Genomic DNA, 14908 nt, shown 5'->3' on the forward strand with positions numbered 1-14908 from the left:
CAGCACGCTGACTTCAATACTACAGAACCAGCCGAAGGGAGGCGCCTGGGGGGGCGGCTTACCTCCTTCAAAGCACAACTCAATACGCTGCACTGTGGGAAACTAGTCCCAACAGATGCGTGTTACAGCTTTTATTTTAAATTTCATCTATGACTTCAGGAAAGCACATCTGTCAGCTATTAAGAAGCTAGTAACAGTCAGTTTAGTAACTAAGTCTAACAACTATTCTGCAACCTCCCAAGGCTGGCATTACGTGTTTATTCACATAAGCACAAGTTAATATTTTGATATCCTTCATAAGGGCAGTTTTCCTGAATTCCTAACTTTCCGGTGGTTCTGTTCATCACCATATTTAACTGTGGCTAAATGTTGATCCTTCACTGAGAGAATTTTTTCTTAGGCAGTACTAGTAAGAATATACATACACAAAAGAATTTTTACTGATCAAGACTCACAAAGGCAAAACAAGTCAAAAGGGGAAAAAAAAACTTGCGTAAGAAACAGATTTTGAATGATACCAGTCTAACATTTTATTTATTGCATACAAAAGGATTTCTTTTGACAATGGAATTTTAATATGAAAGGTAATTTGATGCATACTGTTGAGAATCTTATCTTCAAAGTCAAAGATGCTGCAGAAAACTTAAGGCAATGCATCTAAGCATATAAAGCACAGTAAGTGGTGGAGATCTTCAAAATCAAAAGCCTATTCTTTTTCCTTCCCTTAAATTATGGTTAAGTCACAACTTTCTGGAACAGTAGTAGGCTGCAGCTTTATTAGCCCCTGCAATAGCATGTAAGATCAGAACACTGTGATTCCTGGCAAATACCTAAGTGTTCAACATCACATTACAATGTTATGCGTACATTTAAAAGCAAGACAATATCAGTAGCAGTTATAAACCAAGTCAATTCATGGACCACTAAAATACCTCTAGTACCAAGCACCCAAATGAGGTGCATAAAAGATATCCTAAAAAAAAAATAAAAAATAATCCCCCAAACCTGTGCTTCTTTGTCCTGTAAGGAAGCCAAAATAGATTCTATCACATACCCAGGGTCTCAATTATTTCAGACGCCCCGTTTTCTTTTTGTCCCCTGTCTCCCAAGTACCTTCCTGGAAACTTTTAAAAGTGAGTATCATCAGACTTCAAGCATCGGTGGTCAACTAACTTCCCTCCTTTTCAACAGTCACTGAAGAAGGAAGTGTCTGTCAGTCCTTCCGGTTACTTTTATTCATTTTTACCAATGCAGCTTCAAATTCATACTCACTTTCAGTTTCCTACAGCCATAATATTCAAGAAGGTTTAGCATAAAAACACGTCAAGTTTTGAAGTGAATCACGTGTTGCCTCTCTCCCATATCCCCCACTGTAAAAGCACGAAGTGGTTTTAAGTTCAGTTTTAGCAATGCAATTAAGCTTGAAAATGTCCATTTATCACACATGCTGGAATAAAATTTCTCTCCACTTAAAGCCTCAGTGCCAGAGGTGTTAAATTGGTTGCCAGCAATAGACACTGCACTGGCAAATGCTACTCCTAACAGATTAAAAAAAAATATATATATATAAAAGGGAAGCAGCTTTAACCAGACAAACCAGGCATCAAATTAGATACGGTAATATTTATAAATGAATCACTTTTTTTAGTGTAAACATAACAGTTCATCTTCTAGGTTTACTGTAAACCATTTTACACTTAATCAGATTATGAAAGACAAAGACAAGAGAAACTGAAGGTATTTATTATTCAATCCACTTACAAAGCAGGTGGCTTAATGCAAGCTTGACATGTTCATATATGATCCCCGAGGACATCTTTTCCAAAGTGACAGTAATACCTGTCTCAATGTTTTTGCACATTTGCATTTTGCAATGTTGAGCACATTTAAATAAACTATAATCTATTGGATGTGAAAGAATGATGAGCAACTTGATTCCTGAAGTGGATTAAAACCTCCTCCAAAGGCGAAATGTTAGTACATTATAACTTAATTCTATATACTATATTATGCAGCAAATCTTAACTATAGAAAATAGTTCAATCAGTGATGGACTGTTGGAAATTTATAAAGAGGGAATCTATGATCAAGGCAAAAACTAGGTAACCACATAATTTGTGTCTCAGTTTCTACAGAAATTTACAGGCTTTCCATTTACTAATGAAAATTAAAACAAGAGACAAGTGGATTTAGCTAACTTTATTAACTTTAAAACTAATAAAAATCCCAAGACAAGCCTGGAACCCTTAGAAGTTCTATGAATGCATGTATATCTGCAAAAAAAAAAAAAAAAAACCAAAAAAACCCCCCACCCCAACAAACCCCCCCAAAACAAAAAAACAACCCCCAAACCCACAAAAAGACCCCCACCAACCAATACCCTCCCCCCAAAAAACAACCCCAACAAAAACCCTGCAGCTCTAAGTCCTTATTTAATGGTTTTATATTTAAAAAAAACAAACACCAAACACAAACAAAAAAAACCCCTCAGTGTGCGCAGATACTTCAACTTAAGTTAGCAGAAGACCAAACAGATTCTAAGCTCTTTTTCCATTTCCCTAATAATTCTTTCAATCTGCAAGTATCTACAATCCAGCTAACTGAAATCAACATTTAGTGTTCACTAGAGCTGTTTCACAGCAGCAAATATTTAAGTTAGGGATTCAAATTTCTAGACATAGGAAGGAAATGATAAATACAATCTGAACAGCAGTCTAAATGTTTAATATTGACATTCAAATATATCTGCATTGTGCTGAAATTTTAAAAATGAACACAAAAATCTGATCAGACAAAAACTCTGGTGATGAGTATGCTATATGTATCAGTCAAACTGAATAGTTCGTATTCTGTTCCCAGTATTAAGGATGTTATTTGATTCAGAACTGATATTGTAAATATACAGCAGCCATTTTTTCCTAATTAAGGAATGTCTCAATACATAATATTATCCTTTTCTAGATGATCTTTATACATTTAAACTAAAATATATGATCGATTAAATTAAGGAATCCGAGGTTAGTAATGAGTGAAATCATACTTTCAAAGCTCGATACTATGTAAAACAAACCAAAAAAAGAGACCACACAATTCTACTTACTAAAGCAGCTAATCTTGCCTGCAAGTTTGGGGTCACAAAGCCCATAATATGTGCAAACAAATGCAATACAAGGAACCATGCAAAAATACAGTAATGAATTAAAAGAAAAAAATGTAAAACCTAAAAAAAGTTTTATAAATACACTGAAACTCAACTGTCTTCTACATAAACTGTAGGTCTAGCATTAGTTGTACCATATAGCAGAGCCAGCACTCTAGGTTCAATGCTTCCAAATCTGCGCAGGTAAGTCATGCCATCTTTGGTTGACTGCAGTACCAGGAAGGATGAGAGGGAGTGAGAGGGAGGACAAGAGTTCTGGAAAGCGGTGTCAACTTTCACTAGGCAGTTGAGCCTCAATGTCCACTCTGCAAATGGGGCACTTCTTGTTAGTAATCAACCACTGATCTACACATACTTGATGGAAAAGGTGCATACATGGAAGGCGCCTGCCATCAGAACAGAAAAACACTGGCGTTAATAAAGCATTTCCATATGAACATACCCACCGGAAAAACGGTAATGTGGGTTTTGCTACTGAGGTGTCTACTCTTTTTGCATGTGTATGTTCTTCCACAAGTTTCACTGGCCTTTCCAGCCAAACCTGCATTTTGTGTAGTTCCAAGAAGAAATGGATATCGGCAATGAAGTCAAGCATCAGCTAGCTTCTGCTGTATTACACTGATTTAAACCTGTTATGGCTTAAAGCAGCATTACTCCAGAAAAGCTAAAATTGGCAGTCCTGATTAATTCAGGGTATCAGCTTGGGCTCCCCTTGCAAGACAGACAGCCAACTTATGGAAGACCTACATTCCACTCAAAGACAATACATACTGATCAATGTGTTTTCAGTTGCAACTTGTTTTGGTTTTTGATTCAATGAGAGGTAGTCTTTAATTCCTACTGTTAACCTAGGGAGTACTGCAAAGAGCAGTATACCATATTCAAGTATGGTCTCAAAGGCAGAACATTAACATTATATTCTGATATTCAGGGGTACTATTTACCTGACATCTTCACCTTCCTCCAATATAGACAAACAGATGGTACACTTTTCCTCTGTATCTTCTTCTGTTCCTTCCTCCCCATCTTGTTTGCAGTGCAGTTTCCTCTGTGAGAACCAATCAGTTGTTACCTTATTAGTAGAGATGACATTATTGACAAACTGAGTAAAATCTGTTTTTAATACATATTCAACACATACTATTTTGAAAACATTTCATAATATTTATTCAAATGTATATGAACTAAAATGAATCAAGAACTAGCACTTGGAGCAAAATCACAGGATGTTTCATATTTATTTAACCATTGTTAATTACAGAAGTCCACTGGACTGTGAATATATTCATTTTGTATTGTTGTAACTGGTCCTTTTACTTGTTGTTGTCTATGTATAAATACCTTAATTTCATTCACAAGGAGGCAAAAAAAATCCTTTCAAACCTAGTATCTTAAGTCACTACTTATCAAATGTGAAAGAACACTATGTACATGTGGATGGGATTCTATATTATGGTATAATAAACTCCAACTAAGAGACAACTTAAGTTGCCAAAATTCTATACCAGATTCAAAACTTCCAAGTGTCCCAGTCTTCATAATGTGATCAGAAAATAAAGGTTAAAATGATATATACCAAACAGGTAAGCATCATGAACAAGTTATTGCAAAAATAAAGTCTTAGTTTATTTGATGAGTTACCACTGAAGGCTGTTGACAATTTAGCTATTATCAATAGTTATTTCATTGCTTACAAGGCTATTCATAACTGCTGGACAAGTTATTAAATCATTAAACCACTTATTTTTAATAACATTAAAGTAGCTCTTTATCTAGGGACCAAATTTTTATTTTTCTTTGTGAAAGAAGTGGCATTATAAGCTTCGCTTACAATCCTTGAAATTGCAAGATACAGAAAACACACACTTTTTGAAACTGACATTTCTGCAAATTTAAGCTAAACATAAACATTACTACATTTTCAAAGAAATATTACAGAGAGGCCACAATTTGAGAAATCCTCACCTTTTTGTATTTATGTGGATATGTGCATCTTTCTATAGTTCCCTGTGTTGCCCCACGGTTCACATTGCCTAATCGTTCCTCCAAGTGAATCAGCTCCTAAAAATTATCAAGGAATAAACAGTGTAAAAACTGCTACTTCAACTGCCTTGACTAAATATTAATTTTATTCCAACCCATTTGCAGAATGACAAACTCTCAATTCCCAACTTATTCAAGTACAGGAAAAAAAGAAAAAAAGAAAAGAAAAAAAGAGAAAAAAAAAGAAAAAAAAAAAGAGTATGTTGTGTGGGGAAAGTGATGTAGAAAAACCTACACAACACTACCTGGTATTTTATGTCATAGGGAAACACTATTTTACTACTGAAAAAATTAGAAATTGTTTGTCAACTAGGAATGGTTATCGGTATGTTCACACATACTTGCATGTCTACTGAGGAAAATGCAATTAAAATGCACTATGTAAATATTTGCTTTCCAACAGTCATCAAGGCTTAGAAGAAAAAAAAAAAAGTTGCTTAAGTTGAAATACAACTGATTTATTTTTCTCCAGCAATGAGTTTATTAGAACTGTGAGATGTCACTGAAGATGTTTTCGGTGGACTAGGTCATTAACTCTCTGCATCTGATACCTTTTATTTTCTCCTTTTTTTTTTTTCTTCCCTCAGTTTCAATTCCTGCACTACATAACAAACAGGACAGCACTGTTAAAGTTGCCAAGTTTCACCCTCACTAGGAGGATCCTGGCACAGTTATTCAGAGACACCACTACCTTTAACCAACATATGTGAATACTACATGCTACTAACTGGGGTGGTGGGCAGAGCAAGATGTACAGTCAGTTAATAACCACCTAAGCCTACATTGTCCAGGGCACCTTTTATTGACTGACATTTCAATATGCTTTTATCCCAGTTCATGACAGTGAGGTCATTCTACAAACTTTCTTTAGGATTCTTTTACATCTATGTATAGAACTACCTCTACCATACACCCTCCCCATATGCCCTCATGACACATTTTGACATATATCTAGTTTATTCTATTACAAACCTCAAAATTGCCCCTGAAAGGGCCTCTGAATGATGTTCCATCCAATCCCGATGAAATGTAACGGATGTGAGGGTAGCCCGCCATGTCTGGTACCTATTCAAACAGCAGACGTTAAGTTAAACCTATTCAGAACAGTTTCAGTATCTTACTGTTCACTTTGTAAAAATTTAAGATCCTTTTGCTTTTATTGAACCACTTATAATAATTTATACTCCTCAGCTTGAGCATACAATTCCAACTGATGGCATAACACACCACCACTCCGAGCTCTCCAAACATAACCAGAAGCAAAAGAGAAGCGAGGCTAGACCCTCTATTATCATCTCTCCACAGCTGCATTATGTATTGCTTGGTCTCACTTCCCAAGTCTCAAAATCTCAACCTACTTTGTATAAAATGCCATAAACATCTACCTATTTTTGTTAACAAAACACCTAACAGCTGCACATGAAGTTACAAAAAGGACTTGCTACAGATTCTGAAACGCAAGTTTTTGGTACTACAGAAGAAACAAGGCTAATACTCAGTCTAGAAAAAACAGCCAATATCCTTATCATACCCAAAACAACTGAACATCTTCAGACACACTTGAAATTTAGAAGCAGATAGAAAAGGTAACACTCAAAACTCACATCTGAAGTCACAGGCAACTCTATGTATATACGCTCTATATTCAAGCATCCACTACTTCCTTGCACATCAAGAGATACAAGCAGTGAACAAAATACCAGTGTCCAGTGATATACCCTACAGGCACTTTAAGCACCAGTGCTTTTCATACAGGAAAGCAGAAAGGTAACTAATATACCAAGAACCACCTTCATAGCAGGGTTTCTGCATTCCATTTTTACTCCTACAAGATGAATGAATAATGGTCTTGACTTTTTGTCAGAAATGTACCAGCACCAATTTTTAATGAACAGGTGAAAAAAACCCACAAGTGATCAGCAGATTCAGTTTACTTAATCATGTAGAGTGCACTGATATGAGGACTGTAAGCAGAAGCTCATTTGGAAATAACATTGAATACCTGAGAAGTACTATCTTCCTTTCTGTGCTCTCAGCTGGTAATGTTTCCACTGCTATATATGACAGCTCAAAATTCATCTCGTAAGGCTGTCAACAAACTGAATTAATGCCTTGCGAGAAAGCACAGGCCTAGACAAAGATACTCACTTAAGAGACCAATAAGCTACCTTTATGTATTTTTCAAATCCAGTCTGGTAACTAAAAGCTGACAGGGATAGCAAAGACTTCTCTGCCCTAAATAATTCTTCTCAGAAAAGAAAAACAGAATCTGATTTTTTTTAAAGCAGTTTACATGGGGCTTGTTAAATGATGACCATGCAGTACAAATATAAGCCACAAATACAGCCACAATATTAGTAATAGATTTTTACAAACCAGAGTATTAGAAACTGAAGATTTAACTTTCAGAATATTTCCCTCTCACACAAGAAGCCTAAGTATCTGTTGGTCTGGTACTAATTAGAGCTGGAGATGGAAAACAAGCAAGACAGGATGACTGCTGCAAACTCCAAGTGTATCAATTTAAAGATCTAAGTTGTTACGCAATATGCAGACTGCATTTACAGAGATTATATACTAATACATGAATTCAATGTGATATGCAAAAAATCACAAGACATGTATATTCATCTGCATACCTAAACATTTCATGTAAGTAACATCTGTTGGTGTCACAGGTCTTATTGTTTTGACAATATTAACTGTGGCTGTAACAAAGGCGTTTGGGAGAGCACATTAAAAATACAGTAATTTGTAAAAACTATGTTGTAAGAAATCTGTGTCAGTGACATGCACCTGGACAAGTCTCCCATTTGGACCAAATTCTGCTATTGGAGACTATCTACTTAAGAAACCTACTAAATTTAACACTACAAAATGAACCAAGAATTTCTCAGAGTACATACCACAACAAACTACTAAATTTAGACAACTGAAACACTGGGTGGGACAATACATTTTCATGCTAATAGGCCTTCACATTATCCTGACAGTGCATAGCATAGCACACTGCAAAATTATCTGAACATACGTTATATACAGGCTCTTCTATAAAATATCACGAGAGCACACCTTACATTTCTGGCCAAGTAAAATGCTGTATTTTGAAAAGCCATCGCTAAGAAAAAACCCAACTCTTTTAGGCCTGCAGAATAAGCAGTCTGCTAACATAGCAAGATTTTAACTAATCACATTTGTAACTACAAGCTGGAAGATGGGCAAGACAGAACTATCAATAATGTTGCTGTGGTTTAACCCCAGCCAGCAATTAAGCCCCACCCAGCTGCTCGCTCACTCCCCACAGGAGGACGGGGGAGAGAATCAGAAGAGTAGAAGTGAGAGAACTCACGGGTTGAGGTAAGAACAGTTTAATAATTGAAATAAAATAGTAGTAACAACAATAATAATAAAGAATACACAAAGCAAGTGATATACAATGCAATTGCTCAACAGCTGCCAACCGGTGCCAGCCAGTCCCTGAGCAGCAGCCCCCCTGCCAGCTTTCCCCTAGTTTATACACTGAGCATGACATCATATGGTCTGGAATATCCCACTGGCCAGCTGGGGACAGCTGTCCTGGCTGTGCCCCCTCCCAGCTTCTTGTGCATCTCCAGCCTTTTCAGTCAATACACCATGAGAAGCTGAAACATCCTTGATTTAGCATAAGCAACAACTAAAACATCAGTGTGTTATCAACATTATTTCCATCCTAAACGCAAAACACAGCACTATACCAGCTACAAGGAAGAAAATTAACTCTATCCCAGCCAAAACCAGGACAGTATTCACCCCTTATTCTATACCATCTACATCATGCCCAGGTTCCACACCTTCCAATACATTCCAATTAATCACCACCACTTTTCCTGCCTTTTGATACATATACACAGATATCATTCCCTTAGTCTATGGGCCATCCCTGTAAAATGTCTGTTGTGTTCATTTAGTCTATGACTCTGGGCTCCAACTGTCCTAAGAGTCCTTCAGGGCAGGAGAGATGGGGTGTGGTGTTGGATTGTTGCATGCTGAAGCCAGTTCTGGTTCCATTATCACTGCACTTTGCTCAGTTTTCATCAAAGCTCATTCTTTATTTATCTGGGTGACTCTTACTGTTATACCATTGATATGGCATATAGCCACTACAGAAGTGATAATACACAATGTTATATAGTAATTAACATCATACAATTTAATTTATTGGCTATTCTCACCCAAAATCAAATCCCCTTGAGGTACACATCAGAGTTCCTGATCCTTCCACATCACCTACCAAGATGCACCCAGATCCTCGAACAAAAGCAATCCCACAAATGGGTTTGCCTTTGCCTGAGGCAGGAATAATCCAGATTGTCTTCTGCAGCTGTTTTTGGTGTTTTGGTTTTTTTGTTTGTTTGGTGTTTTTTTGCTTGTTTGGCTTTTATGTGCACTACAAAGATTTTCCCCTCCTACAGCACATAGAAGTTTTGACTGGGCAGGGCCAGCCCAACTCACAGATCCCCTGGTGTTGACTAATCAGGTGGCTTTTGCTAACATGTATTCTAATGTTTGAATGTCCCACCACCCATTGCTCAGTGTTGTCTTTAATAATCCACTGTATCATTCAAATTTCCTGGAGGAAATGATAGGCAATGCGATATACCCACTCAGTGCCATGCTCTGGCCCATTTGTCTATGAGGTTGTTTCGGAAATGAGTCCCACTGTCTGTCACCAGAAGACTTTCTTTTCAAGGCTCAGGATAGTGTTCCAGGTGGTGGCATGGTGCACAGGGTATGTTTCCAGCCATCTGGTGGTTGCTTCCACCTCAGTGAGCACATGGCACTTGCCTTGGTGGATTTGTAGAAGTGTGATACAATCAATCTGCCAGGCCTCCCGTTAGGTATATTTCAACCGTAATCCTCCATACCAGAGAGACTTTAACCGCTTGGCTTGTTTGATCACAGCGCATATTTCATATTCACAGATAACCTATGCAATAGCGTCCATGGTAAAGTCCACCTCTCGATCACAAGCCCACCCACACGTTGCATCTCTTCTTTGATGGCCTGAGGTGTCATGGCCCCACCAAGCTAGAAATAATTCACATTATGTTGCCAGTCCAGATCCACCTGAGCCACTTCAATCTTAGCAGCCTGATCCACCAGCTGGTTGTTTTGGTGTTCTTCAGTGTCCTGATTGGGTATGCAAGCATCTACGTGATGTACTTTTACAACCATGTTCTCTACCCAGGCAGCATATCTTGCCACAACACAGCAGATGGGGTTGCCTCTGTGCTGCCAGTTGCTCTGCTTCCATTGCTGTAACCACCCCCACAGGGCATTTGCCACCATCCATGAGACAGTATTGCGATAGAGCACTGGCCACTTTTCTCATTCAGCAATGATTGCGGGTGTTCCAGAGCTTCACCCTGTTCCAGTGCTGTCTGGATCAGTCCACGGCAAATGGTAGGGCTGTGTTTCCATCCCTGGGGCAGTTGATTCCAGGTGTTCTGGATGCCCCTCCAAGTGAAAGCAAACTGTGGACTGCAACTCTGCTGCCAAATGGACTAAGAAAAACACATTAGCAATATCAATTGTGACATACCACTTAGCTGCCTTTGACTCCAGTTCGTATTGAAATTCTAGCATGTCTGTCACAGCAGCGTGACTTCATTCAGGCCACAGCAGTCTGTTAGTCTCCGCTCTCCATTACTTTCACACTGGCTGTATGGGACTGTTAAAGGGTAGGCAAGTCTTGCTGACTGCTCCTTGGCTCTCCAGTCAACAAATCAGCTTATGGATGGGAATCAGGGAGTCTTGGTTGGTGCAATATTGCTGCCAGTGCACTGTTGTGGTAGTGATTGGCACCTGTCATTCTTTGATCCTCAGCAACACCACAACAGAAGGGTCCTCTGAGAGACTGGGCTGCTTGATTTCCTCCATCTCCCAGGCAGCTATAATAAAAGCCCACCTTGGGACCTTGAAATACCTTCTTCTGAGGTAGTCTATGCCAAGGATGCATGGAGCCTCTAGGCCAGTCACAATGGGGTGTTTTTGGGGAACTGCCCATTGGAAACTGGAGCAGCAATTTTCATGGAAGAACCCCCATTTGTGATTCTTTTTCCTGGCAACTCACATACCCATGCCTTTAGGGTTGAGGTATATTTTACAGCACACTTCCTCATGTCCTCTCTGCGGTCATGCAGGTAAAACCACAAGGTGCCCCATGGTGCGCACCCTCTATATCCTCTCTCTTGTGCAGAGGGATGCTTACTCCTAATAGCTGAGATACTGGTCCATACAGGTGGGGAGTAGGACATATCCTCTTTGAGTTGCTGGACTTCCTGGGACATTTTCTCCACAGCCAAGACAAGGGAGGAAGAGCTATTTTCTTTTTATTGCTGGAGTTGGCCAGCCAATTCACCCACTGTTGGTTCCTCTCCGTCTTTCCAGGCCATTACTGCCAATGAGTTGGCATACAACAACAATACATTCTGTACAAACTCCCACCACATAGGTTGTGCGCACCTGACTTCATCTGGATCTTTGGATAACTGCTCGTTGTCCAGGTCACTATAAATCAACTCCAGCACAGCTAGTTCCCTCAAGTACCGGATACATCAGCACAGCTAGTTCCCTCAAGTACCGGATACATCTCTCCATAGCAATTCACTTACTAGGTGATATACAACATCTTCCTTGAAGGGATACCTCTCCTTCACACCTGACAGGAGTCACCTCCAGAGGCTGAGAACTTATGCCCCTTTTCCAATCACTTTGTCAATGCCCCCTTCCCTAGAAAGGGATCCCAGCTGCTTGGCTTCCCTACCCAAAATCCCAGCATTGGAGCAGCCAGGTGACTATGTGCTCACCCAGGCGATGGCTGAAATATTTTTGCATGTCTCACAGCTCACTCGGGGATCGGGATCAGGTGGTTATCTTCTCGGTTATGAGTTCTTCATTTTCTCATGACAGCCCTGCATTTTCATCATCCCTTGCTAAGCAAGCTGACTTTTGTTTCCAAGAGTTCATCTTGTGTACAGGGGCAACTAATACCAGCATGGCTGCAGTGCCTGTCACAGGGGTTGGAACAGCCACAGTGCCTGTCATTTTGTCATCAGATCCAGAGACCTTCTCTTCCCCTTGAGGATTCTGAATAGCGTTGAACAGGGCTCGGTAGGCATGGGCCAGGCCCCAGCATGTTGCTATGATTTGTGTCTTTCTGAAGTTGCCATGGTGACAGCACACTTTTTCCAAATGCTTTACTAGTTTTTCAGGATTCTGCACTTGTTCAGGGGCGAAGTTCCGAAACACCGGAGGTGCCCACTGTCCACGGTACTTGCCCATACTATCCCCCACACCCTGCCACTCGTAACTATCCAGCCTTGGGCTAGATCTCTGGGTGGTATTCTTAAACAGTTGTTTAACTTTAAACAAGACTTGAAACACATTCAGGAGTAGAAGCAACAGAAACACACCAGTTTGAACATCCCAAGGATATTCAAAATTCTCAAGAGCTACTATAACCAGCCTGGAGGAGAAGGGGAAGATGAAGGGAAGTGTTACAAAGCACAGCAAAATTATAACCTTGACCCACCTCCCAGAAATGACAAACAGCATAACACAGAGCATATACTGCAAGTAAGGTGTTGCATAACACAACTCTGAGAGCAGGCACAACAACTCTGAGAGCAAATTAATCACCACTGTGACCAGTGACTATCAAACTAATGTAAAGAATGTTTATAAAAAAACTTGTTCTAAAACCGTCTGGTTGGATTTGTCATTATCTCAACCCGTCAGGCCTCACATTGGGAACCAAAAAGGACTGTTGTGGTTTAACCCCAGCTGGCAACTGAGCACCACACAGCTGCTCACTCACTCCCCCATTGGTGGGATCAGGGAGAGAATCAGAAGAGTGAAAGTGAGAAAACTCGTGGGTTGAGATAAGAACAGTTTAATAATTGAAATAAAATAGTAGTAACAACAAAGAATATACAAAGCAAGTGATGCACGATGCAATTGCTCACCACCTGATGCCCAGCCAGTCCCCAAGCAGCAGCCCCCCCTGCTAGCTTTCTCCTAACTTACATACTGAACATGACATCCTGGCAGTGCCCCCTCCCAGTTTCTTGTCCATCTCCAGCCTTCTCAGTCAGTAGACCACAAGAAGCTAAAACGTCCTTGATTTAGCATACACACTAGTTAGCAACAACTAAAACATCAGCATGTTACCAACATTATTCCCATCCTAAATCCAAAACACAGCACTACAGCTACGAGGAAGAAAATTAACTCCATCCCAGCCAAAACCAGGACAAATGCCAACTGAAAATAATCTAACTAAAATCTCTTTGACAGTTACCATCAAGCTTCAATGCAAATAGAAGATTTCAGCTCTCTTGAAACAGCTTCACACACAAATAGAAGTGTGTTTCCAGTAAGTTTTCACATTAAACGTAAGAAAAAAGGAACAGCTTAAAGCTAATGAAGAAAGTAAAGAGTTAGAGGTAATACCAGTCTGTACTAAGTGCTTATACATCTTCTTTCTGATACAGTCAAATTACAATACATACATTAAAGCAATACACTCTTGACCTGCAAGTTCCAGTACAAGTTTGCCAAGAACTTGTTTGTTTCCTGTAGAAAAAGTATCATCTGCTTCTAGTTTTGCACTTTCTATTGACACTTCCCACTACAACAATTTGCAGCAACTAAAAAATACATGGCTAAGTCTGAACCATTTACACCACTAATGTTCTGAAACAGTCTGAAATGGCTAGCCTGCAGGCAAGATTTTCTTGCTTACTACCTTCCTTTAAACACCTTCTCGTCTTTCCAGGATATTTTTGCCTTTCAGTTGCCACAGTAATTTTAGTGAAGAGATTCTTTCACTGTATGGTGCTACTTATCTTTTCCATCCCAACCTTTTATTCAATGGTTCCCATTAGGTATTATCTTCATACATATTAAAATAAATCCCAACAATAAGATTACCCAGTTAACTGCTTAGGTCCACATCAATACTCAAAAAAAAAGTAAAGCTGATCAATTAATATCTTAATAAGCCAAATCCAAACAAGGAAAAGTTGCAGTTTTCATAGAGACATACTTTGTGAAGGAACAGGTAATGCGTGCTGCGTAGCTAAACCTGACTGTGTATGTGTCTGAGGGGAACATAAATGAGCATGCTTCAATAGCCTATATTCTACAAAAAAGGGAAGAACAGTAATTCATGTTTATATTAAGAAAAAAGTAGCAGCTGCATTGCAGAAGTCCATTTTCTTATTTGAAAAATGCAGTTAAATTTCGTACAGCTAATCAAGGCTATTTGAAACCTAACGTATACCTTGAACTACTATAGTTACATCTTTAAGCTGTAAGTGTTCAGATATTTTATAGGAAGTTTGTTAGCTTTTTTTTTGCACAGAACAGTTGTATCTCTTAGAGCTGAGATACCTGTATGACTACACTCTGTGTGGTATTATTCTGACCAGTGCAATTCTACCATAACATACTGGGACCTACTGGCCTATACCACCAAATCACTCCCAATTTTTATAACTAAGTGTAAAGATGGCCTCAACCACTCTGAGTCATTCAACAGTTAAAGGAACAAAACAGCAAGGCTCTGAAATAGAAGAAAAAGGGGTGACAGTATATGAAAGCTGGATATATAACACTTGAGAGAGGTTAAGTTGCCATAAGTAACTTTTTTTTTTTTTTTTT

General features: G+C 39.1%; 1 protein-coding gene across 7 annotated transcripts in view; it reads right to left on the bottom strand.

Annotated features, from left to right (window-relative positions):
• Positions 1 to 2452: 2452 nt before the first annotated feature.
• The window catches only part of RNF111 (ring finger protein 111), a 55012-nt gene continuing 42556 nt past the window's right edge, over positions 2453 to 14908 (bottom strand). For 4 of the 7 annotated variants that reach the window (XM_009643974.2, XM_035899608.1, XM_035899604.1 and 1 more), the window contains 4 exons: positions 6176 to 6268; positions 5126 to 5221; positions 4105 to 4232; positions 2453 to 3546 (listed from right to left, as the gene is read on the bottom strand). In XM_009643974.2, the coding sequence (XP_009642269.1) occupies positions 3429 to 3546; positions 4105 to 4232; positions 5126 to 5221; positions 6176 to 6268 (435 nt within the window). In that variant the 3' untranslated portion in view covers positions 2453 to 3428. The remainder of the gene's footprint in view (positions 3547 to 4104; positions 4233 to 5125; positions 5222 to 6175; positions 6269 to 14908) is intronic. The other 3 variants (XM_035899606.1, XM_035899605.1, XM_035899609.1) reach the window with 2 other exon arrangements.

Source organism: Egretta garzetta, unplaced genomic scaffold, assembly GCF_000687185.1.
Source record: "Egretta garzetta isolate BGI_Z169 unplaced genomic scaffold, ASM68718v1 scaffold287, whole genome shotgun sequence".
NCBI lineage: Eukaryota > Metazoa > Chordata > Aves > Pelecaniformes > Ardeidae > Egretta > Egretta garzetta.